The sequence below is a fragment of the Arabidopsis thaliana genome, chromosome 5, assembly GCF_000001735.4.
Source record: "Arabidopsis thaliana chromosome 5, partial sequence".
Lineage (NCBI taxonomy): Eukaryota > Viridiplantae > Streptophyta > Magnoliopsida > Brassicales > Brassicaceae > Arabidopsis > Arabidopsis thaliana.
The window spans coordinates 24,056,576-24,081,737 of NC_003076.8; the positions used below are offsets into that span (position 1 = coordinate 24,056,576).

Genomic DNA, 25,162 nt, shown 5'->3' on the forward strand with positions numbered 1-25,162 from the left:
CAGTGGAAACAACAATTCTATACTATGTTAAAGCATAATCAAGAAGAATAAAATAAAAATTGGTTGAGATGTCGCAAGGAGAATGACTTTTAGATTTGTTTATATTGATTCACTTAAAACAAATACAACATAAAATTCAAATTTACACATATTAACATAAATTGAGTTGTATGTTGTGCTAAGATTACTTAGTGATATTTTAAAGCCCATGCAAAAATAACTTATCTTCTAAAGAAACGGCCTTTTTCTTATTTTTTGTAAACTTTGACAAGCTTAGATCATATGATTGAATTGCATTAATGGACGTTATTTTAATTATCTTGAAAGATCTAACGTCATTTTCATGTTAACTAAATACAAAACATCTTAGCATTCATAGCTGAATAAGAGGCATAGTTACTATTCAACACTTTTAGCTTTAACTACAACCTTCAAAACACACAATTTTGTCGTTTTGTTTGATTTAGGCTTCGTAATCTTGTAAACAGAATTCACCTACTTCAGTATTTCTTCTTTTACACTACGATTTCATGATTCCACAAAGTAAAACATCAACATCATTCTTGATTTGGAAGTAAAATTGTGAATCGTGTATCTAATGGGCCTGGTCAAATAGGCCCAAACATGGATCCGCAAATAAGGAATTTTTCTCCTTACAAAAGACACTCTTTCTGAGTAAGAAGGTTTCGTGGGGCCTGTCGTGACCTCTGAAAGTTCCCTCCATCACCAATCATTCGGCACAAAACTAATATTTATATTTTGTTTCCTTTATTTATTTTATTTAATAAAATATTTATCGATCCCAATTTTCTAAATCTTGCTTCTTCTCTCGTTCCTATATCCGTTTTCCGATTTAGGGCACCAAATTGAATCAAAATCTCCGCTTCTTCCCAATTTACGAAACTTCACGAAAAATCTTCTTCGGATTCTTCTTAACCCTTTCTCTCAATTTTTCTTCCAGAGTTTTCTAATTGGGCACTGTTTCTCTTCTTCTTCTTCTTCTTCCTCCGTACGCATCCTTCTCCTTTTTACTGTTGAGTGTGAACAGATTTAAACAACGTCATTTCTAGGGTTTTCGGAGTTCAATTTTGTTATCTTACTATTGAATTTGCATCGCGATAGCTGAATTTAGGATCCTGTGTTGTTGCTCAGTCGTATTATTACAACTGTTGAATTACGCTTGCGTTTGATTGTTTTTTTCTTTATTGGATCCTCGTGAGGTTTTTTTTTCTTGTTCTGAATCGTTTCCTGGACTTCTGATTTCCTGCTAGAAGTTTATTTCATGGTTGCTGATTCATTATCTTCTTGTTTCTAGATGAAAGTTTACTGTGTATAAACCTTCAAAGGATGAGAATTTCAATCTTACTTTGAACAATATGTAGTTTATACAGTAGCTTCGTCTGTTGTTGCACCATGGTTGATAAGATTTATGTCTCCTTTGTTTGGTTTATTGAATTCTTCCTTTTTTCCAGGCTATTCATTTCTGAGTAATCGTTTATTCCATCTCAGATTGTAGGCGGTTTCGCGTCTTGTCACCGAATGATACATTGTCTCACGTGAGATTGTCAGTCAGTTAGTGCAATGTCAAACCTTCATGTACCTTCCTATTCACCTTGAGAATATTTTTAGTGTGCTTAGGATAACGTTTGCTTAATTATGCGTACCATTTCTCATCCATCAACTCTTGTGCTCTTTCCTTTGTAGTCATCTCTCAATGGTTCAGCTTCGAATTTACCAGATGGTTCGGGCAGATCGTTTACTGCTTCTTATTCTGGACAATCTGGTGCACCGTCTCCCTCTTTTCATCATACTGGTGGGTGTTATTCTTATCTTGACCTTCTTCTATATTTTGCGTCGTTCTGAACTTATATAACTTCTACATATTCTTCATGCAGGAAATCTTCAGGGACTTCATAATATTCATGGGAACTATAATGTCGGGAACATGCAAGGTACACTTACATCAAGAAACTCAAGTATGAATAGTATACCATCTGCCGGAGTTCAACAACCTAATGGGAGTTTTTCCAGTGGAAGATTTGCTTCAAATAATCTACCTGTTAATCTCTCTCAGGTGCATGTTGTTTAAAATTTTGTGAAAAAACGGCTCTTGTTCTTAATCTGTGTCTTATATTATACGATGATTGCTTTGTAGTTGTCCCATGGTAGCTCACATGGGCATTCGGGAATCCCAAATAGAGGTCTTAATGTTGTTGGCAACCCTGGATTCAGTAGTAACGCTAATGGAGTTGGTGGTTCTATTCCTGGAATTCTCTCTACATCTGCAGGACTCAGTAATCGGAATAGTGTTCCAGGGATGGGAATATCCCAATTGTTGGGAAATTCAGGTCCTCGAATAACAAATTCAATGGGAAACATGGTTGGTGGAGGTAACTTGGGGAGGAATATTAGCTCTGGTGGATTGTCTATTCCTGGTCTGTCTTCACGACTAAATTTGGCAGCAAATAGCGGATCAGGATTAAATGTTCAGGGACAGAACCGAATGATGGGTGGAGTACTTCCTCAAGGTATATATGATTTATCGAGTCCTTTCCATTTGCTGTCTTCAAGGTTTTTTTTGCCTTTCATTTGATACAACTGAGCCGAGCCTTGTTTAACTTCTTGTTATAGCATTGTAAATAAAATAGAATATATTGCTTCATGGAGTACACCTTTTTACTGGTCTAGTAGCTAGGAGGTCCTGTGGAAAATAAGTTAGAATAATTAGTCATTTAGGGGGTAGGATTGATATCAGCAGTTGAACTTGTTTTGCTTTTGTAGTCTATACTTCTCTAGACTCACGTGAGTACGTTAGAATGTAGAGAAAGCAGTACTCTGGGATTGTTTGGACTTTGTAAGACGAGCTTGTTTACTTTACACAAAATCTTATTTAATTAAACATGCAATTAGTTAGCAGCTGCTGTATGTGGAAATAGCAGTAAAAATTTAATTGTAAAATTGTATGGTACAGGATCTCAGGTCATGTCTATGCTGGGGAACTCCTATCATACTGGTGGTGGCCCGCTTTCGCAGAATCATGTTCAGTCAGTTAACAATATGATGCTCAGTGATCATCCTAACGACAGCTCTCTATTTGACATCAACAACGATTTTCCCCAGCTGACAAGTCGTCCTGGGTCTGCTGGTGGCACTCAAGGACATCTAGGTAGTCGGTTTATCTGAAGATCTTTTGAAATTCATATACTTAATATAACATAAGTTTTTGAAAAGATTTTCCAAATCATGTCTTGTTTCCTCATACTCTTGCGGTGGTGTTTTTAGGCTCTTTGAGGAAACAAGGTTTAGGAGTTCCACTTGTCCAACAAAACCAGGAGTTCAGCATCCAAAATGAAGACTTTCCTGCCCTTCCTGGATATAAAGGTGCTGGTCTTTTATTGTCGATAACTTTGTATTGTATTGTGCATAAAGTTGGGTCTTGCAGACTTTATGTGCACGTAGTGAGGAATATCGTCTCTAGTTTCCCCTATCTTGAAAAGTTTTCCTCTATGCTATTCTCCAAAATCTCATGAAAGTCCGTTTCCAAGTTCATAAACTTCTTAGCTTCCTTCATATTATAGCTTATTGCATGAGAAAGATGATAAGATGTGCTTCTTAATGATGTAAGCTAAACCTGCTGGATCATTCACAAGCGTAGTAGATTTGTTGCAGGTGGTAATTCTGAGTATCCTATGGATTTGCATCAAAAAGAACAACTGCATGACAATGCTATGTCAATGATGCACTCTCAAAACTTTTCTGTAAGCTTTAGACTGTTTCGAAGTTAACAAAGTGTTGTCCTGCCTTTTTCTGTTGATATGGTTGTTGATGTGAATTAATGTTTGGATATTGCAAATTTGCAGATGGGTAGATCTGGTGGTTTCAACTTGGGAGCAACATATTCATCACATCGTCCACAACAACAGCCACAACATACTTCATCTGTGAGTGGCAGTCTCTCCTATCCCTATATGTATACAAGCCGGAACTTTCTTCAATTTGCATATCTCATATTATTATGGTACTGCATCATGTGGTTGGGCCACACTTGCTCCAACTACCGTATCTTATCATTTAATTCTTATTTAATACCAGACTGGTGGGCTACAGGGTCTTGGCCTTAGACCTCTAAGCTCGCCTAATGCAGTTTCCAGTATTGGTTATGATCAGCTTATTCAGCAGTATCAGCAACATCAAAATCAATCCCAGTTCCCTGTGCAACAGATGTCATCAATCAACCAATTTAGAGATTCTGAGATGAAATCGACACAGTCAGAGGCAGATCCTTTTTGCTTGCTTGGCTTGTTAGACGTACTAAACAGGAGCAACCCTGAATTGACCTCACTTGCTCTTGGCATCGACTTGACGACGCTAGGATTGGATTTGAATTCAACTGGAAATCTCTACAAGACATTTGCGTCTCCTTGGACAAATGAACCGGCAAAGAGCGAGGTCGAGTTCACAGTACCAAATTGTTACTACGCCACAGAACCTCCGCCTCTAACTGTAAGTTCCCTCTGTTGTTGCGAGTAGTACCAACAAAGTATTTTCTCGATTTTGTTAACAAATGTGTCATTATTTCCGTTTGTTGCAGCGAGCTAGTTTCAAAAGGTTCTCCTACGAGTTATTGTTCTACACATTTTACAGGTCTGTTATTAGATCAGCATTCAGCGTCACATTTGCCCAACTCCTAAATTAACCTTGGGCTTTTAAACTTATTACTTTGCTCTAATTATTGTTCCAGTATGCCAAAAGATGAAGCACAGCTGTACGCAGCAGATGAACTGTATGTTTTTTCTCTACTGTAATCTTTGATCTATTCGTTTACTCCGCTCTCTTTGGCTGAGACTTTTGAGTTCGATTGACATGTTGCAGTTACGAAAGAGGTTGGTTTTACCACAAGGAACTCAGAGTATGGTTCTTCAGAGTCGGGGAACCTTTAGTCAGGGCAGCTACATATGAAAGAGGAACATACGAATACCTTGATCCAAATTCGTTCAAAACAGTGAGAAAGGTAAGCCGACGATTATTGCAGGAATATCTATTTCCTTGTTCTCGAATTTGCAGTGTTATGAGTGAATTTTGCTGGTGATGGTTATCGCAGGAACATTTTGTTATCAAGTACGAGCTTATGGAAAAGAGACCAAGCTTGCTGCAGCTTTGACGACAAGTAGGTTTGTTCAATTAGTAGCATCTTTACAATGTAAAGCTTTTCTCTTCATTTCTCTTTCTTTCTTTCTTTCATGCAAGTTCTATTGATTAGAAACCAAAACCATGACATATCACATTTTCAATTTTTAACCCCAAGTTTCCCAAAAAGGTAATCACAATTACTTTCCATGGTCATTTCTTCTGGTTCAAGCATGACATGAACAGGCAATAAATAAGTTGAGATTTTGATCACAGTAACTGATACTTGAATCGAATCATTTAGATTTTTTTTTTTTTTAGTTTACTTGTTTAGTAAATATGTTGTCTATGTTTGTCACAAAAACGTGGCTCAGTTCTTGTATATATGGAGACAAAAAAATCCATTAAAAGATTGTTGACATTCTCGGAAATTTAGTGCCAACTGTTATTGCGAGAACTTACTATAGTTTTCCTTTGGCGAAAAGCTAATAATCTTAAATCTTGATTTTGTCCTCTTTTCTCTGAGTTAGATTTTCTTAAATTCCACTTCCGACCTATTAAGAAATGGGCTTTTGCAAAGAAGATCCGCTTCACTGAGCCCGTATCTCGAAGAGGATAATACAACAACAAAGCAAAACGGCACGTAGTTTTAATTGTAACCAAGGATTGCATTTCGGTCTTGTTTCAACAAACGAAACTTCCTGAAATGCCAAGAAAAATCTGGTCATTTCACCACAGTGATCATTGTGTATGTGTTCTAAAGACTCCAAGCGAAGGTTTTAGAAAAAGGAGCATTTTCTATTCTATTCAAGAAACTCGAAGAACATTCTCTCTTCATCCTCTAACTTCCCTATAAATATGTCCTTTGCTAATCAGATCAAATCAGCAGGAAAATCAAGAACCAAAAGTCTCCCGAAAAGCAACGAACAATGTCTCTCATTCCAAGCATTTTTGGAGGACGCAGATCAAACGTCTTTGATCCGTTCTCGCAAGACTTATGGGATCCATTCGAAGGATTCTTCACGCCATCTTCTGCGTTGGCAAACGCTTCAACCGCTCGTGATGTGGCAGCGTTTACAAACGCAAGAGTGGATTGGAAGGAAACGCCGGAGGCACATGTGTTCAAAGCGGACTTGCCAGGCCTGAAGAAGGAAGAAGTCAAGGTTGAGGTTGAAGACAAGAACGTTCTGCAGATTAGCGGAGAGAGGAGCAAGGAGAACGAAGAGAAGAACGATAAGTGGCACCGTGTGGAGAGAGCTAGTGGGAAGTTTATGAGAAGGTTTAGGTTACCGGAGAATGCAAAGATGGAAGAAGTGAAGGCAACAATGGAGAATGGTGTGCTTACGGTTGTGGTTCCGAAAGCGCCTGAGAAGAAGCCTCAAGTCAAGTCCATCGATATCTCCGGGGCTAATTGAATATGAAGATGAAGATGAAATATTTGGTGTGTCAAATAAAAAGCTTGTGTGCTTAAGTTTGTGTTTTTTTCTTGGCTTGTTGTGTTATGAATTTGTGGCTTTTTCTAATATTAAATGAATGTAAGATCTCATTATAATGAATAAACAAATGTTTCTATAATCCATTGTGAATGTTTTGTTGGATCTCTTCTGCAGCATATAACTACTGTATGTGCTATGGTATGGACTATGGAATATGATTAAAGATAAGATGGGCTCATAGAGTAAAACGAGGCGAGGGACCTATAAACCTCCCTTCATCATGCTATTTCATGATCTATTTTATAAAATAAAGATGTAGAAAAAAGTAAGCGTAATAACCGCAAAACAAATGATTTAAAACATGGCACATAATGAGGAGATTAAGTTCGGTTTACGTTTATTTTAGTACTAATTGTAACGTGAGACTACGTATCGGGAATCGCCTAATTAAAGCATTAATGCGAACCTGATTAGATTCACCGACCCTCCTATCGTGTCGACCTTTCTGTTTCTTAGAATTTTTTGGTAGTCTATGTACTAATAATGTCAGCTTCGTATTTATTTCATAAGCAATTTGCATTTGCAATTTGTTTTTTACTTTTATTTTTATTGTATTGTGGAATGTGGACTCGTACCAACATGAAGTTATATACCACCAAAAAAATTACAGTTAGTCAAAAGATTCACGAGTGAGAGCTACTTATGATTGTCTTTTACGTATATGTCTAATTGTCTATTTGCTCAATAATCTTTGTACTTTCTTTTGTCGTTGATAAAATCACAAAGTTCCAAAAGTAATCGAATGATTTGCTTTTAAGAAAAGAAGAGCTCAATAATTCAACATATATCTGTACACACATAATTGAATAAGATATTCGACACATCAATCACTATAGGTTACATTATAACCACACAAATTAAAGAAAAGAAAAAAAAAAAACTAATATCACGAGATTCTCATTCAATGACTACTACGTCCGCCACGAGCTTTACCCGTACTCGACGAACCAGTTCCGGATCCGGATCCGGATCCAGACCCACCAGCTGTCGAAACACTCCCTGAGCCTCTAGACCCAAAGTAAAGATCCGAGAGGTAATTCCCAATATCTTCAGGGGTATATCTGGAAATAGCCTCATTATCTCCAACCATACCATATGCAAACCGGTTCATCCGGTAAAACTCGGTACAAACCAGCATAAGTTTCTGACTCAACGTGATTTTAATCTGGTCCCTAAGTTTCGGGTCGGGTATAACCCACGAAGTCTGTTTCCGGTACGACGTCTCAAACTCATCGTTGAATCTCGCCACCAAAACCTTAGCTTCCTCCGGCGAAATCTCATCCGTCGGAATCTCCGGTAGTAAATCCAGCACTTTCCCCCACGCAAGCTTCTCAAACTTATCAGCATACAGCTTCACCTTCTCTTCATGCCTAAACACCCAATCGTCTCCGAGAAGAACCTTCAGAGTCGACGATCGGACTTTAACGACGACGTATTGGAGATTGTTAGCGAGGAAGAGATAAGACAAAGCAACGTCTTTATACGGCTGAGCTTTACCGTCGATTTTACAAAGCGTGAGTAAAATCACCCAAGCGATACGTACAGAGACCGGAGACGAATACAGATCCTCCGGATTCGCTTCATCGCCGCCGCTTATGTATAAAGAATCCGGCAACGGCGTCGGCACACTCAGCTTCCAGTTTTCGAATATCGCAGCGATGGAATCACTGTAATCAGCGAGGAAGGAGAGGTAATTCATAACGTAACGAGTCAGAGGATGAACACCACCACCGATGATCGGAGTCTTCGAGGTTTCTTTCTGAATCGCCGATTCGAAATCCGTCATCATCAACCTCGTCGCATCGCCGAGTCTAGCTAACGAGTTTATCACCTGAGATCTAACCGCAGCAGCTGATTCGAAGTAGAAGATTGATTCAATCTCAACATAGAGATTCGCAAGAGCTTCATACATATCCAGAAACCGAAACATTTTCTCCGGAGTTAACTTTTTGATCTTGGAAGCATATTCCGGGAAAGTGAAGAGAATCAATGCTCCTTCTTGAGTAATCTCAGTGAAAGAAGATTCAACGATTAAACCAGAGGAAGAGAAAACATGATCAGCTAAAATCCTCTCACCGAAGAACAATTTTCTAACAGCTAATTTCACAGCTTTTAGCCATGTTTTGATCTTTGATTCGAGAATCTCCCAATCCATTTTCTGAACCTGATGAAGATTGAATCTCTCCATTTGCAGATTATGCAGCGTCTCATCAACAATCGATTTCCGTACGGTTTTATAAACCCTAACGCATTCCTTAGCGTAGCCGGTAGAGATCATACAATCAGCAATCATCTTGAGATCATCCATTGCGTCGGAATCTCCACCGGAGAATCTATGCTCTTCGTCGGCGTTTTCTTCGTAACTGCTTTCGTCTTCGGAATCGGAGACACTAGTCGTAGTCGAAGTACTGAATCTCGATGATCTGTAAGAACGTACAGAGACACATTCAGGATCTAAATACTCACGGTTCGCTTTTAAAACACGATGAAACTCTGATTCGAGAAGCTTCATCGCCGATTGCATTAGATTCTGTGCGTAGATTAGCTTCTCCGAGGAAGGGTTAACGGAAACCAAACGATGCATCGTGCTTTGTAGATGTCTAACGGCTGTAACAAACTCCTCTGCTTCACGACGACTGTTGGTGGAGAAGAGGAAGTCGTCGGAGGAAGAAGCAGCCGGAGAAGTCCATTTTGATATGACGGTGTTGATGTTGCTCATACATTCTTGAACAGCTGATTCCGCGAGAGAGAGATGAGCTGTTGGTTTCTCCGGTGGAGGAGATGATCGGAATAAATGCTTCCCCATTTTTGTGGTTTGCTCTGTTTTTATTTTTTGGTACCGTCTCTTTTTATGTGTGTGAAGAAGAAGGTACTCTGTTTTTTTTTTTTGGTTACTCTTTAACAAAAATAAAACTTCTGGTTTGTTGTTTGTTTGTTTGGTTTTTGTAATCAAAAAGTGAAGTAGATAAGATGAGGAAGGTGGAGGAATGAGCTATATATATTATAGAAACGACGGCTTTTTCAATGAAATATACGTATATGCGTATATGTGAGTGTACGTATAGATATGTGGAGAAGAATGGTTGATTAGTCAAACGCGGTGTCAAATAAGACAAGACATTGGGGAAAGTCAATTCTGACGAAGTTTTTATTTTTACATTTATTGCTGCTTTCATCTGCAGCTGTGAATTTTGCATAGTTTACCGTTTTCGAAAAGAGGTGCTATTAAATACACTAGTAGTAATTCACCAACCAAATTACCAAAATATCACAAAAGGTAAATCTGTAGGATTCGTAAGAATTAATGTTTATATCCTAAAACTGTCAATATTAAATGTCACGAAATTGCAAAACTAATATACCCTTAACTGAAAAATCCTTGGCTTTGATTGGGTTAAGTACTAAGTAAGTACGTCATCTATGATCTATGATTCTTGGTTAAACAATAAACAATTAGTTTGAGAGAGTTGTTGAATATAAAATATATATTATAAGTGATACGATGATCTTAAATTCTTGGAAACTCTCGTGCACAAATCAGGACAGCAAAATTTTGTGTGGTATGAATTTTAGAATAAAATGAATGTTAGTACGTGTGTTACAGTTAGTTTTTATCAGTATTGTATTAATATATTTAACGGATGTAATGGAAAAACACAATTAGCTTTTTTTATGATACAAACTGTTAGTTAGCTTTCTACTAGATTTGTATTTTTGGAACCGAAGATTTTGAGGAAGGTTCCTTTGCCTTATAAGTTGAAAATTGCGTACTGCCGCCACATAAATGAAATCAACAGTTTATTTGTTAACAGATGTTCAAAGATCCTAAATTGCCAAAACACGACTACTAATTCATAGTTTTCTCCATCTCTTTAATTATTAGGGGAGAAGAGAACACAATACAAAATTTCCCATCTTAAACCATTTTCAGTAGGTTTCATCGGTGTCAAATATAAATCTAATTAGCAGTCAGATATTAAATCAATTTAAAGACTCTTGCTTCAGATTTTAAAATATTTTGTACAGTTAAATATGTTCCCAATCAAAATTTTATTGTGAAGTTAAAACTATTCATAAACACACAGCAGATGTTGAAATTACATCCTAAATTTCATAATCATATTCAAAATCATAGAAATTTAAAAGTTTAATATAGGATAGAAGTTAAAACTTTCACTGTCATTTTAATTGTGTTTAGTTAAGAATAGATGAAAACAACAAGACTGGAGACAATACGGCTCTTGATTCGGTAAAATTCTGATATTGTCTAAGCTCTCTAGTCTCAAAGCGATTTCATAAAATGATATAAAATTACCGTAATCAACCGACCATACTTTTAACTAAAAAGATAATTCAACCGACAATCAAACGAAACGGCAGTTACCAAAATTCAACGTGAGGAAGGTAGCATGATAATATATGCATGTAAATTATGTGTTTGAAGAATAATTATGTTATTTTAATCATTGTTTCTGAAATTAGTTTGCTAACGGAAAATTGCAATAATTTCTCTTTCTTTTGTCGTCGAAAAGTAAAACAATTCTAAAACGGGAAAAAGACAGTGAAAAAGAGAGAATCTAAAGATTGATTTTAACATAAGTAACACGTGAATCGAGTGGAAGTTGCCGACTAGGATAAAGCTAATGTCACCCACCACTCATGCAATTCAAATGGTCCTCATTCTCCATGGCCCCTAGGGATTTCGACTAGACAGGAGCCGACCCACTTGTTCTCTTTTTAGAGCACTTAGTTTTTGTTTTCTTTTATGTTTGGTCCGAGTAAATCATATAAAATTAAGAATTTGACCTTACTAAGTTTGACCGCTTTATTTACGGGTCTATCCAAATAACCTGTTTAAATTATATATAGATAGATAGTCCATCAACGACTACTTTGTTAATAGTCTCATAATAGTTCATTTCATTCGTTAGATATCATACATAATCGGTATTCTATGTGAGATGTTAGCTCTGTTCTCATGAACTGATAAGAGTGTTTTGTTGTAGAAGTTTTGATCTTGTACCAATTCCAATGAAACCCAAAAGAAAAACTGAGAGAGTTTGATATAATCGGGGGTTGAGCTGAAGTTGGCAGCATAATCAGATTGGTTATATGTTAATTTAGCTGGTTTAAAGAGGATTTTTTAACTCAGATCGAGGCAAAATGCTGGCCAAACTTTCAGTTTGACACTATACAACCATATGCCATTGAATTCTTCATAAGACAAGCATTACGTCTATTGTGTTGCGTGAGATTTCTCATTAAGTTATAGAAAGGACGTCGATCACGGACCACCCATTCTATGTGTATAATAAGATCCATTCCAAACCACGTGTTTCATCGTCATCTTTCCATAAAACCATCCATTGTGCATATCATACAGTTCATACTTAGACTGATTCTTGGCATGCATCATTTTGCGTATATTTCATTCACAAACCTACTTTCAGTGTTTTTCGCTACATGATTTTGAAGATTAATCTCTCCCTAACTTACACTCATGTATGAAAACGTTTACAATGTAACTAAGGAAACTCCCGTGTAACTGTATAAATTAGTTTCATAGTCCTTCTATTTTATTCGTAACAGTACGTTTTGAAATTATATGCATACACATGATACATGGCACATGAATTTTTATCGCGAATATGCACACATCACACATGTGCATGTATGAATAAGACATACGTAGCCATGTATAGGTCTTTAATTATGTAGGCAAGACCTTCCTTATATACGCACCGGTTTGACTTTGAATTAGCAACTGTGAGTTGAACGGAACTTCGTCACGCAAAATATTGCTTATATAACATTTCCTTTGATATTATTTTTTGATTTGAAGACCAAAGTATTATTTTATATATAAGTATTTAACGAATCTATGATGAAGATATTAATTTTTTTGAATATTTATTATCGTCCAAGGTGTGAATTTTGGACCTTTCGTTAATTCGTTTTGACGTCGTCTTATAGTCACGAATTTATAACTTCCTTAAGAAAACGTCTTAATTTAGTGTTTTTGGTTCATCTTCGGTTGTGATGATCAACTAAATAAACTGACTAAAAACGAGGGAGCATAGCATAGAACGAAAAAGCTAATTTTCAAATTTTATACACACACAATTGATTAATTATTTTCAGTTCCGGCAGAAAGTTATAATCTTTGTATATGCAGTAGTTAATCAGCTAACTATTCAATGATTACCCTTAACAACCAAATTGTTATTTTTTTGAAACTTAATGAAAGTTTCTTTAGGGTTATATATGAATATATCTCTTCCTTTGAAGTATTCAAGTATGTTTTAGGAATGAAGAATAAGTCCACTATATATAAAGGACTGATACTCATCGCCATTTTTTTAAAAATGTAATACAAGACCTTATTATGATATTTACCAGATCAATCTCTTTCCTTCTTTGAATTATTCTTCTGATGATGACCAGGTACATTTTGATACTGCTAAAATTTCTTGAAGAATATTAAAATACTAAAAATACAAAATTGGTACATTTGAAAGTAAACAGAAAAAAGTGATTAAAGGGAAAGTCTTGCTGTTGGAAGTCAATCGGGATATCTCAAAGGCTTACATCAGAAATTCTAACCAACTACAACTACTTTTTTAATCTTTCAGCTGTGGTATCTATAATTGCACCAACTCAAAAAGAAAAATTCTATATAAACTATAATCTTCTTTTATTTTTACATAAATTTAGGTTTGAGATCAGTTTTTTTAGTTTTTGGTTAACTTAAATTTGGATTCAGTTTTTGTTTTAGATAGTATACACAAATAATGATCCATTTGATCTCGGAATAAATGATTTCGGTTTGATCTGGTTAGGCAAACTTGTGCAGAAGTATAACATTTTCATTGTCATCAATCTTTTTCGTCTAGCGATCAACTAACAAACAAGAAACACATGTACTCACTACTCATAATATAGATATATAATCAACTCTACGCGAGATCCAACAAAATTTTTAAAAAGATGAGACAAATACAACGAGTATATAAATCCTAGTTTCAGTTTCCTAACGGCTAGTTTTCTTTTGTTCTGAACTTCTGAGGGTTATATCAAGCGCAAAAACCTTTAACTGGTGTTATATTTCTTCTTAAGAGCTCTCAACCTTTTCGTACTGCGGAAGTTCTGGAGGTGGTGGTTGCGTTTGTGAATTTTTCTTGTTGTTCAGTAAGTTTTTCGCATATAAAGACCCGAAAACGATGACCTGATGGAGCAAACTTGGTTAGTCAAGAATCAAAAAGTATAATATAAAGTTCCGAACAATGTAGAAGGAACCGAAACTGTACCGATCCGATACATTGCTCCCAGCTAAGAGGATGAGAAAACCAAATGCATGAGAGCATGATGCTTGCAAGCTTTATTAAAAGACAGATTAGTCGGATTAGAAATCGGACGGTGTTGTCAGTTATGAAGACAGATTATTCAGACTGAGATCGAGTTTTCTTTTTACCTGTCTGGTCGTCATGATTGCAGCAAATGTTAGAGCACCAAATGTCCTAATTGTGTAAGAAATGAAGAACTGGCTCGCTGTTGCAACCTGCACATTATTAGTCTCTGGTAAGTTCAGTGGTAAACAAAGACAAGACAGGAAGATTGTATCATGAGACGTCATCAAAGCCTTTTGTTTCGGATTATAGATTTATGGATTTGTTTTATGAATATACATGCATGCATCTTGTGGATCTTAAAACTAATTTGGTCGAAACGACATGGCAATGCATTTACTAAGTAGAAGAATAGAGGAAGCTTAAAACTTACTGTGGAAAGCAGAGCGATGTCGAGTAAACAATCCCTATGCAGAGAAACAAAATCTACAGCTGGTAGTAGATGCCCTTGCAATATAAGTCCTACATCAACCATAAGATTTACATAATGGTAAGAACAGAGAATGATTGACCACATTGATCTTCTTTTTGAGGGTCTAAGCATTGAGGTCTTTTATGCAGAAGAGATGAATTCTGACTATGAGACACATTCAGAAACAGAGGAAACTTAAAATAGTTGCGACTAATGACATGTTGATATCACTAACATAAAACCTCACTTTAGCCTAGTAGTCATCAGCTGAAGATTGAATCAATTTTCATTCCAGAGGTCTAACAGTCAAAATAAACTGAACTCAGATATATAACTAAAGTAAACAAATAAAGAGAAAAAAAGAAGAGAAAAGTCTTCTTCCTAAAGAATTTTCTTAGGACCAGCCACCCACCAGGGAAAACGATTAATGGTCCAATGTCCATAGAAAATGACAGTGACAGAAAATGATGCGACTCTAACAGTATAGGTTCCAGAAACAAATAAGATTCTCACCAGTGAAACTCAAAACACAAGAACAAAGTGTTGTGTAGAATATTTGGTTATGTATCTCCATGTTATATCCTTTAAAGAGCTTGTCTTGGAATGTACTTGTAAAGCCGTCAAACCTGTTAGTGAGCCAATTACCATATACACAATCAATATTCCTTGTTTTAAAACAAGACAACAAAAATTTCAGTATATTCGCATAAACAATAAAACAAGTAACACGGATACACATACCCAAGATAACCAGCCATAAGGGAAACACCCCAAACAGTATTTTCCCTTCCCTTATTGTATGGACTAACATCATCTCCTGCCTACAAATCAGGTTTACATAAACAAACATGATGTTCATGGTAAATATGATAGTCTAACTAACCGAAGCTTTTGATTGGGTATAGAGGTTTATACCGGAAAGAGAATAAAGACAGAGCAGCCAAGGGTCACCAGAAAAGCCACTAAATAGTCAAAGCCCTTATACTTCTTCTGCATAATGAGCGTTCCCCACACCTATATAGAGCACAAATATAAGAATGGTGGATGCTAAACTCAAAGGCATGAGTTTCCAGCTCTGAAAAACTTACCATTACTGGTATCATTTTGGCACACTTTGCAAGAGTTTGGACAGGGAAGCTCACATACTTGAGAGCCTGGAGGCATTACAGATAGCAAAAAGCAATAAGCAGCAAAAAGTAGGCATACAAAGTTCATACATTAAAATAAAAATCCAACCTCATATTGACATGTTGTAGTTAAGATGTTAGTCACTGATATAAGGCAATATTTATAAACCGGAGCTACAGGATCCAAAACTTTCTTGCTTGCCTACAAATTAAAAAAGAAAAGCCAAAAAGGGTTACATAAAACTTTAGCAAATAAGTATAAACACAAAGTTGGTGTTTTTAGCTAGTTTACCAGTAAAGCACCAGCAGAGACAGCTGATGTAGTAAGCCGATTGCAGAAAACAAGAAACAAAGAGTGCTTAAAAAACTCCTTGTTCACTCCATAAGGAACTCTCATTATCTTCTCCTACAAAACCACAATCACAAAACAAAAGAAATTTGTAAGAAAGGGGAGACATTTCACAGAGAATGGTATCATGAAAACAAGACAGACCTGAAGAACACCGTAGATTACAAGAGTAGACATAATGCCGGAAACTGCGAATACACCTTTCCATAATTTGTTCTCTTTCACTCCTCCGTTTACTAATTCTGGCTCAGCCATGGACCATCCACCTCTGAACACAAAACCCACCATTAATGAACCAAATCTAATCACACAATACAAGCTCCGATTTTGTAATGTAAGCGTGAGAAATCACAGTGACTAGTGACTGTAACACACCTTTGAGCTCGGAGATTTCAAGCTAGACGACGGATTGGTAAGAGTACAACGGCTGATCCGGTGAGATCGGAGAAAAATTGTCTCTGTCTCTCTCTCACGCTCCTTTTGTAAACCGTTCTCCGGCGACTTCTCCGTCTGGATCCGATTTGCTCCTCCACCGTCCTCTTTCTCTCAATTCCTTTATTTCCGCCCTTTTTAAAGTTGTGTTCGTTGATGTTTTCCAAGTATAGGCCACGTCAGCAATAAGACAAAGGTCAAAACCTTCTAAAGGACCCAGAGGGTTTCCGTTTATGTGATAGTTCTTCATGATCAACATGTGTGGCCCATGAGAAACACCAGTTAAGTTAGTACGATGACGACGAAAGAAGATAAATCCTAAACTCGTGGTCGTGATTTTTTTCCCTTCCAACCTTAAAAATATGTCTGAAATTTTAAAATTTTCAGATTTTGGTTTTGTGTTGAGAACAACTCCAAAGAGACGAGAAGCAGCGAATCGTACGAGCAGAGAGATATATGTTTCATTACGTCGATGATGGATTCTGCTTTATATCATCCTCGAATCTTTTTCGCTCACAGCTTCATCAATGGCTTGTATAGTTCTCCTAGGTTTGCTAATACTTGCTGGAGATTGGTTAGTCGTTCAAGTTGGGAGATCAAGGCTAGTGAGAATAGTGATCGCAATGTGTTCGATGAAAATCCTGTTAGGAAAACCGACGGGTCGTTGTTTGATTCTGCTTCGTTTGAGACAGTTGACGCGGAAATCACGCCTGAGACTGATGATTTCTTCGTGAGTGACGCAGAGGGTGATCCAGATTGTCCTACTCAAGGTTATTCCTCTATTGAACTTGCTCTTCAAGCTCTACGCAAAGGAAAGGTTTGTTCTTTGACGATTTTCTTGAAGACCAGTGATTATGATGATCTGTTTTTACAGTTGTATAGATTTGGTCTTACTAAAAAATTGTCACTTATGTTTCAGTTTGTGATCGTTGTTGACGATGAAACCGGAGATGTTGAAGGGAATCTGATCATGGCTGCAACTCTTACGAGTCCAAAAGACATAGCTTTTCTGATTAAGAATGGTTCAGGTATTGTCTCAGTTGGTATGAAGAAAGAAAACCTTGAAAGATTAAGCCTTACACTTATGTCACCTGAAATGGAAGACGAAGATTCCTCTGCTCCAACTTTCACCATCACTGTGGTAACGATTTGGATATAGTTCTCAAGAGGGTTTCATTGTGTCTATGTTCTGATAAAGTTCTTGGTTACAGGATGCAAAATCTGGAACATCAACTGGAGTATCAGCTTCAGACAGGGCGATGACGGTTCTTGCACTTTCGTCTCTCGATGCTAAACCAGATGATTTCAGGAGGCCTGGTCATGTATTCCCTCTCAAGTACAGAGATGGTGGAGTTTTAAGGAGAGCTGGTCACACCGAAGCTTCAGTGGATCTAATGATATTGGCTGGTTTACGTCCCCTCTCTGTTCTTTCAGCTATTCTTGATCAAGAAGATGGGTCTATGGCTTCACTGCCGTATATGAAAAAGCTTGCTACGGAACATGATATCCCCATTGTATCGTTGACTGATTTAATCAGGTTAGAGAAGAAGAAGACCATGTATTGAAAAGATAGAAAACACTGGATACAAGTAATTATCTGAAGTTTTATATACTTGTAGATATCGAAGAAAGCGAGATAAGCTTGTTGAGAGAATCACAGTGTCTCGTTTGCCTACCAAATGGGGTCTTTTCCAAGCTTATTGTTATCGATCTAAACTCGATGGAACCGAAAATATCGCCCTCGTTAAGGTACAAAATCACGACTTACTTCTAAATCTTGATCAATGTGCATTGGTGTCATCTCAGAACAACCAACTGGATATTCGAATTTAAGACCAGTCTTGTGTTTGTTTCTGTCTGAATCGTGACCAGGGAAACGTTGGAAATGGTGAGGACATTCTGGTGCGAGTGCATTCAGAGTGCTTGACAGGAGACATTTTTGGCTCAGCACGGTGTGACTGTGGAAACCAATTGGACTTAGCCATGGAGTTAATCGAGAAAGAGGGAAGAGGAGTTGTTGTGTATCTCCGTGGCCACGAAGGAAGAGGCATTGGCCTTGGTCACAAGCTTAGAGCTTATAACTTGCAGGACGAAGGACACGACACTGTTCAGGCCAATGTTGAACTTGGCCTATCCATTGATTCTCGTGAATACGGTATCGGTGCTCAGGTTAGCCATATTATATCGGTTTGATTTGGCTACATTAAGGACTAACTCATAGCCATTGATATGATTGCTTTCTCTCAATTTTATTGGTTTTGGAATGGCCCAATGTAGATGCTACGAGACATAGGAGTGAGAACAATGAGACTAATGACGAATAACCCTGCCAAATTCACTGGTCTGAAAGGGTACGGACTCGCTGTAGTTGGCCGTGTGCCGGTGGTGACACCAATCACCAAGGAGAACAGAAGATATATGGAGACCAAACGCAAGAAGATGGGTCACATTTATATCTCTGATAACAACGATCAGCCATTAGCTTGACCCAAAAGCTTTTGATAGAAACACACACTTTTGAATTTTGTATTTATAAATTGATTCATTCTTATGTAATCATCAACCACAATTACTTTTTTTCTGGAAGATTTGACATAAAATCGAATTATAGTTTTATATAGAAGGGACAAAAATAATCACCCAACAACTTATAAAACTGCTCGTAGTAGTAGGAATCTAGAATCTTGTAAAATGATCGATTCGCTACTCTAATCTCTGCCTCTTTCCGGTTAACATCGATTGATCGATAACCAAACTCGAACCGAACCCAAAACTATTAACCGAACCAGAACACGTCATAGAATCACATTTACTATCAACATCGGACCCTCTAAACGAGATAGAAGGTAACTCAAAACGCTGCGATTGCGTTTGAGGCGGCGGGTTTATCCATTTTGGTAGCGGTCCAGCCAAAAGAAGCGTTTCAAGAAGCGGTCCAGCTTCAACCACCGCTTTCAAAAGCTTTCCCGTTTCTGGAAAAGCTTTCCCCATCACAAGAACGTCTAGAGGATCAATCTGCTGATGATGATTATGAGCCGTTGGATCTTCAAGATTCGTCAACGGCTGAGGATGGATGTTGAGGAAGGTGGAGAGTTCTGAGGAAGAAGAAGAAGATACATCTTGAGAGTGAGAGAAGCTGTTTGATTTAGTGAGGCTTCTTGAATTAGGGTTTTGTTGGGTATGGAAGATGAATTGAGATAACTGTTGTCTAGCTTCGTCTCTTTCTTGCTGAGTGAATTTGAGGAGATTGAGAAGTTGGTTCACTTCTTCTCTGTGTGTTCTTGATTTCTCATTAGCTTCCATTTTCAGTGTCTCTAGTTCGAACAGAGTGCTCTGTAGATTCTGCCTCATCTCATCAATGCTCTGCATTTCAAAAAGAGTTTCATATGAGTATATATATTAAAGAAAAGTAATGATGATGATGATGATGATGATGATGATGATGATGATACCTCTTGATGAAGCCAATTAGAAGAATATAAGACATCCATTGATCAGTGTCTGTGTTTTGTTATACTCTGTTGTAAGACTAAGAATGATCCTTTATAATGGTTGCTTGGACCCTATATATAGTATGTGCATATACATAAATGTAATCAATGTAAAATATCAGTGCTTTGTTTGATTTTTGATCAAACAAAAAAAAAAAGAGAAAAAAATCGGTTATTTTTCAACGGAATGTCCTTTCAAAAGTCGTTACCCCATGTGACAGAAAAAAAGATATGAAATAAAAATGTAAAGTGGATGGTTGAACTTTGATCTAGTTGATTAACAAAAAAAAAACTTTGATTTAGTTATATTAAGAAACATTGCCGACAAAATTTTTTTAAGAAACACTTAAGTTCTTAAGCTAGCTATTTTTTGCTTATTTAAAATTCTCAAAACTATACATGTATGCCATATACTACTATACTTTATTCATACGCAGGGCTATTTTAATTATTGATGTTGTTTTTACCATATACTAAAGATTCTAATTAGAATACATATTTTTCGCGGAAAAAAGTTACATTTTTGTAAACATTATAACATTACTATATATCATTTATTAATAGTTTCTAGGCTTAGATTGGCAGATATATGTAATATTTTCATGAAAATTAACGACGCATCAAAGCAGCTTACGGGAAAGAAAATAAACTATTCTATCAATTATGCATAGTCACAGACTCACAGTAATGCTTCCATTATCATGATCTTTTCCATGACACGAGCTAAATAAAAATTTATAATGATAATGGAAGTATCAGTGTATTACTGTGAGTCTGTGACTAAATGGATATTTTTGTTTTCGAGGGGGAAAAGTTAAGTCTTCTTTTTAGTAGACGTCAAAACGAGTCCCATTTTTTATTCAAACCATATAAACTAATAAACTCATATTTCTCTCGCGACACGACTAAACATGATTACAAGTTTCGAACTAATCATAAGGCAGGCTTAGAACTGGTAGATCGTAATTAAAAGAAAAAAGATTTGAGAAATTGCCTTTGATAGTTATATATTGAATTGACTTATTACACATTCCCAAACACATAATAGTATTTTCATTTAGTTACCCAATAATTGTAGCGGATTCTCGTGAAGAAACTTACAAAAAGATAGGTAAGTTTCAGACAAGTCCAATTTAGGGTCGCAGTATATTTTTGTAATGTATGTATGTATTTTTGTTTCTATGTAACTTAATTAATACTTGTACTAGATTGGCTTGTGGACTGCCCAATACATTTATTTGATATCTTAATGTAGCATAATTTGTTTTTCCCACGATAAATGTCTAGCTTTACTTATTATATGTATCTTTATATTCCTTACATTAGCTAGCTTTAGTTTAGATCGTACTCTATATCATTTTCATGCAAATATTCTTTACGCACATAATACTCAAAACCACTATTATACAAAAACATTTTATCGAGCTTCGTGGTATGAATTTCAATGTTATTTTTATAAAATAGTTATATATCCCACGATTTGCTCAAAAAAAAAAAGTTATATATCCCACACTACTTCAAATATTCTAATTTTCACTTAAACGGCTCACGGCGCAAAATATGCTTTATGACGTTACTCTTCTTAAAGCATGCATATAGATAAACTACGTTGACTCTTGAGTCTTGTCATAACTCATTAGTTAGCTTAATATTGCCTCTTATGATATAAAACAATCTCTTTAGTTAGCTTAATATTGCCTCTTATGAGTTAATGCAAACTTTAGGATATATATTACTAGAGAGCAAACTTTAGTGGTATAGAAAGAAACTCTAATTTTTTTTACACTAGCTAGTGTTCCACAAATAAAAAGACTTGAGAAAACCTGCGAATGAACTTAAACACAAAATATTTATTTCCTAAAATATATACTCAATATACAATTTTAGAGAAGTGAATAAAACACAAACCATAACATGACAAACAGAAGAGACCTTAAGACTTGTATATCCCCTAATCTATATACAAAATCCAACAAATAAACTATATATTAGATCATTTTCCAAAAAAATTTGTGAACTATACTGATGTGTATTAATAATAAGTTTTAGTTGGCCTATCAAACTTATGGAACTCGTGATTTAGCATTTTCTTGGACGGCACATAGCAACAAGTACAAGTCATGTATAGACAACACTCAACTTTCATGACTTGTGACCTTAAATTGAAAACTATTACACGTGTCTTCACTTGTGAATGATTCGTCTAAATGCTCTGACTATCAAATCCAATCAATTTGAATATATCTTCAAATGTTTTTGTCATAAATCTACTTTTCTCGACCCTCCTTAGTCCTAACGATCAATCGTTCCATTTATAGAAGAATGGTCATGGTCCACAACAATTGCACAGTTTGCTTTCTGTTTCAACCATATTTTTGCTGTCGGATGGTTCAGTCTCTAATGATTGGCTAGCTATTAGAACGATTTCATCTACCGAAACTATGTTCCATCATAATTCATTTTTCCTCTTGATTTACTATTTGCGAAAACGTAGTAGCTAGGTTGCTTGATCTTTTGGTTTAGAGTCTTGACAAAACCTGTTGCTGATTGTCACTAGATCACAGATCAAAAGGACTTTCAAAGTATAATTAATGACAAAATTTCTAAAAGAATAATCGAAATGTTTCGTTATTTTCATGACTGGTTCCGGCCAATAAATGAGAGAACTTTTTAACAACTCCACCAGAATTAAAGTCGGTCCAAGGGTTTGTTTGAATGCCTTTTTCTGTCCTCTAGAAATTCTCTATTGATAGAGCACTTTTTGGGTATTAATTGCGAACACATACCTTGAGGTGCACGAGTAGTTGACTGGTACTAACAAGCTGCAGCAGAGGAAAGCATTTTTGTTTCATTAAATTTAAGATTGAAGGAAAATAATTGGGTCGTCGTCGCCCAAAACCAAACTAAACTAGTTTGACTGAAGACAAAATATCTAATTTTAATTGAGTCTAGTAAGTGAATAGGTAATGGCTCAATAATCAACCCATTATAATTACTCCATTTAAAAAGCTTTGGGCCAAATTTTTATTTTCAGTTGTTATGGTTGTTTAGACCAGAATATTGTGAATCACAGATGAGATACATATATGTAAGATTGAATGGAGTTCACATTCTCTTTCTCTTGCCGTGAAGCTTCTTCGATTTTCCAAGCTTAGACTTTCTTTGTTTGAAAAGCTGGAGATAAAGCTTCAACCAAAGGAATGGGTAGACCAAGAGGACGGCCTGAATAAAAATGACATGGAAAGATCAGCATGGTTGACCTTTTATGAAACAGAATCCAAAAATGCTGCTAAAAACATAAAAGCTATATATCCATAAACGATACTTCAGCCAAAAGGATTTTGTTGAAGGTGAAGAAGAAGAAGGAAGCGATGAACATACCCAAAGGAAATCGTAGTAACTGAAGGGGAAAACAGAGAAGAAATTAGCGTAAAGATTCCTTTCTTTAACATATGGAAGTGCTTTGTACATGATCAACACTGCAGAAACAATGGTCAATATCAACAAGAAGAAATGAAAACAAGAATTCTAGCTTTAAAGCACTCACATTCACCCACTAGTCCCGTTGGATAAATCACGATGAATCCCGTGTACCTGGATGGTCAAACATATCACGCAATCCATTCAATTCGAAAATACTTTCTGTGATAGGGAATGTTTCAGTTCAAAACAATATACAAAGTATGATGCAATACCTGAGGTAGGTTAGCCAATAGGGACATCTACCGAGGCAAGTAAAAGCATAATGAGGATATCTGATCATCTACATCCAAATACATCACTCAGCTAACACATTTGGTGGTATACAGCTAGTTGTATATAACATCATCAACCACCTAGACAGTAATCTATTCTGCTATAAAAAAGTTCTCTTGAGATAACTAACATGTTTCAATTCAGTAGTCACAAACTTGTCATTGGCATTTCTCTGTTTTATTATTGTAAAGATTAAACTTACCTCACCGATACACCAAGCCACAAGTGTTATAGACAGCCACGGCGAATCCTGGACCTAAAAAGATGAATGTAAAAACAGAATCACACTGGTGAAAACACTTTTGCTTAACGAGTAACACGCTCTAAAGAGTAAAAAACACACAAACCTCCTTGATCTGTCCAACAATAGCCAATATGAAGTGAGTTCTTCCACTCCATTGCATCAGTGGAGACAAGAATCCACTCGGGACAATTCCTTAAATTTCACAGAGAATGATCAATGAATCAATCACTGTTTGAATTCATAATTCATATAAAAAGGAACAAAACATTCAAATACATTCCAATATTTACCAATAGCTCCATGAAGAACTTCAAGAATAGCAGCAGTTTGAAACAGACCTGAACGGAATCATAACAACAGAGATCATGTTCACAAATCGATCAAACTTTGGAGTACAATTTAACCAAATTTGACTACTCACTAATCAGGAATCCAGCAGAAGCGTAAGCAGAAATGATCGTCTTGTTCGATAAAAAGCTGTTAAGAATAATCAGAAGCGAAATCGCCCTGCGGAGAACAACAACACAAATCTGATGAACCTAAACGAAGAAAATGGCAAGAGAGTGAAAAACGAGGAAGGAGAGAAAGAGTGAGATATACCATGCAGAAGCTTGGAGAAAATTGTAACTGAAGAGATAAAACTTCACAAACGGCGACATCTACTGTTAAGGAATCTGGATCTACGGCGGCTCGAGTAGTGGTTGGTGGCTGCTTCGTCTGAATAGCATTTTTGACGGCGGATTTAAGATTTCGAGTGACGTAACAACTTTGTGTGGCCATGAGTCACTCGTACAGTAGTAACTACATATGGTTAGGCCAATTAAATAAAAACAATTATTATTATTTCAAAGCTAAATATTAAAATCTATGACACATTTTTATATTTTGTATTATTATTTTTTACAATTACAGTAATTTAGTTAAATAAAATGAAAAATGTTTCAAAAATAATTATGCGTTTTAAAGATTAAGGGGTGTATTTAATCATGTATTTTGAGTGATTTGTGTTAAAGTAACAAATCTAATGTTATTTAATCATAAATTTTAAAAGTTATAATGAAATTCAATGTTATTGAAATAGTGATTTAAAAATATACCGAAAATTTTCATTTTATTGACAAGATTTTAAGGACTTAATTTTTGACATACATTCCAATTCGGTTAAAGAGTTTGCTCGATTGGCAGTAAAAACCTACGAATTTGTGATCTCATTTTTTTTGTAAAAAATACTTCTTTTATTGAATTGAGCTGATTATCAATTAGGCTCCCTTCTTCTACACTTTTAATTGATAAATAGTTTCTCGGTTACTTTAAGCAGCCAT

At 36.1% G+C, this 25,162-nt stretch overlaps 7 protein-coding genes and 1 long non-coding RNA gene across 14 annotated transcripts; 4 read left to right on the forward strand and 4 right to left on the reverse strand.

Moving 5' to 3' along the window:
• Positions 1-802: 802 nt before the first annotated feature.
• Positions 803-5,507, forward strand: VIP2 (VIRE2 interacting protein 2). 3 transcript variants are annotated; one of them, NM_001345367.1, is made up of 14 exons: positions 803-1,009; positions 1,510-1,596; positions 1,705-1,813; positions 1,896-2,074; positions 2,156-2,528; positions 2,972-3,166; positions 3,283-3,381; positions 3,670-3,758; positions 3,861-3,941; positions 4,093-4,503; positions 4,592-4,644; positions 4,742-4,783; positions 4,873-5,011; positions 5,102-5,507. In NM_001345367.1, the coding sequence occupies exons 2-14, from the start codon at positions 1,582-1,584 to the stop codon at positions 5,159-5,161; spliced, it is 1,845 nt and encodes a 614-aa protein (NP_001329954.1). In that variant the 5' UTR covers positions 803-1,009; positions 1,510-1,581; the 3' UTR covers positions 5,162-5,507. The 3 variants fall into 3 exon arrangements, with proteins under 3 accessions (NP_001329954.1, NP_568912.2, NP_001329955.1); NM_125363.3 differs by having other exon boundaries at positions 803-1,596; NM_001345368.1 differs by lacking the exons at positions 4,873-5,011; positions 5,102-5,507 and having other exon boundaries at positions 832-1,596; positions 4,742-4,847.
• Positions 5,508-5,747: 240 nt separating this feature from the next.
• HSP18.2 (heat shock protein 18.2) lies at positions 5,748-6,725 on the forward strand. Its single transcript, NM_125364.3, has one exon. The coding sequence runs from the start codon at positions 6,057-6,059 to the stop codon at positions 6,540-6,542; it is 486 nt and encodes a 161-aa protein (NP_200780.1). The 5' UTR covers positions 5,748-6,056; the 3' UTR covers positions 6,543-6,725.
• A 574-nt stretch (positions 6,726-7,299) lies between these two features.
• On the reverse strand, positions 7,300-9,595 carry EXO70H7 (exocyst subunit exo70 family protein H7). Of its 2 annotated transcripts, NM_001037028.1 has the most exon segments (2): positions 7,372-7,561; positions 7,572-9,595. In NM_001037028.1, 2 exon segments carry the CDS (start codon positions 9,427-9,429, stop codon positions 7,521-7,523), a joined length of 1,899 nt encoding a protein of 632 aa, NP_001032105.1. In that variant the 5' UTR covers positions 9,430-9,595; the 3' UTR covers positions 7,372-7,520.
• Positions 7,375-9,640, forward strand: AT5G59732. 2 transcript variants are annotated; one of them, NR_143361.1, is made up of 2 exons: positions 7,375-8,719; positions 8,818-9,640. It is a non-coding gene; the product is annotated as an other RNA (long non-coding RNA). The 2 variants fall into 2 exon arrangements; NR_143360.1 differs by having other exon boundaries at positions 7,375-9,606.
• Positions 9,641-13,473: 3,833 nt separating this feature from the next.
• On the reverse strand, positions 13,474-16,511 carry AT5G59740 (UDP-N-acetylglucosamine (UAA) transporter family). Its single transcript, NM_125366.5, has 12 exons — positions 16,293-16,511; positions 16,062-16,185; positions 15,861-15,974; positions 15,678-15,770; positions 15,530-15,595; positions 15,357-15,455; positions 15,183-15,262; positions 14,955-15,067; positions 14,403-14,491; positions 14,095-14,181; positions 13,931-13,999; positions 13,474-13,848 (listed from the first exon to the last, which is right to left on the reverse strand). Exons 2-12 carry the CDS (start codon positions 16,170-16,172, stop codon positions 13,735-13,737), a joined length of 1,035 nt encoding a protein of 344 aa, NP_200782.1. The 5' UTR covers positions 16,173-16,185; positions 16,293-16,511; the 3' UTR covers positions 13,474-13,734.
• Positions 16,512-16,619: 108 nt separating this feature from the next.
• On the forward strand, positions 16,620-18,977 carry RIBA3 (monofunctional riboflavin biosynthesis protein RIBA 3). 3 transcript variants are annotated; one of them, NM_125367.6, is made up of 6 exons: positions 16,620-17,166; positions 17,269-17,490; positions 17,561-17,886; positions 17,969-18,098; positions 18,222-18,518; positions 18,627-18,977. In NM_125367.6, exons 1-6 carry the CDS (start codon positions 16,822-16,824, stop codon positions 18,834-18,836), a joined length of 1,530 nt encoding a protein of 509 aa, NP_568913.1. In that variant the 5' UTR covers positions 16,620-16,821; the 3' UTR covers positions 18,837-18,977. The 3 variants fall into 3 exon arrangements, with proteins under 3 accessions (NP_568913.1, NP_001332607.1, NP_001190571.1); NM_001345369.1 differs by having other exon boundaries at positions 18,222-18,977; NM_001203642.1 differs by having other exon boundaries at positions 16,720-17,490; positions 18,627-18,900.
• Positions 18,914-19,975, reverse strand: AT5G59760 (hypothetical protein (DUF1635)). Its single transcript, NM_125368.4, has 2 exons — positions 19,802-19,975; positions 18,914-19,712 (listed from the first exon to the last, which is right to left on the reverse strand). Exons 1-2 carry the CDS (start codon positions 19,838-19,840, stop codon positions 19,053-19,055), a joined length of 699 nt encoding a protein of 232 aa, NP_200784.2. The 5' UTR covers positions 19,841-19,975; the 3' UTR covers positions 18,914-19,052.
• Positions 19,976-22,721: 2,746 nt separating this feature from the next.
• Positions 22,722-24,641, reverse strand: AT5G59770 (Protein-tyrosine phosphatase-like, PTPLA). Its single transcript, NM_001345370.1, has 9 exons — positions 24,441-24,641; positions 24,262-24,347; positions 24,131-24,178; positions 23,944-24,032; positions 23,799-23,852; positions 23,536-23,603; positions 23,388-23,434; positions 23,222-23,319; positions 22,722-23,062 (listed from the first exon to the last, which is right to left on the reverse strand). Exons 1-9 carry the CDS (start codon positions 24,497-24,499, stop codon positions 22,946-22,948), a joined length of 666 nt encoding a protein of 221 aa, NP_001318841.1. The 5' UTR covers positions 24,500-24,641; the 3' UTR covers positions 22,722-22,945.
• Between the last annotated feature and the right edge of the window lie 521 nt (positions 24,642-25,162).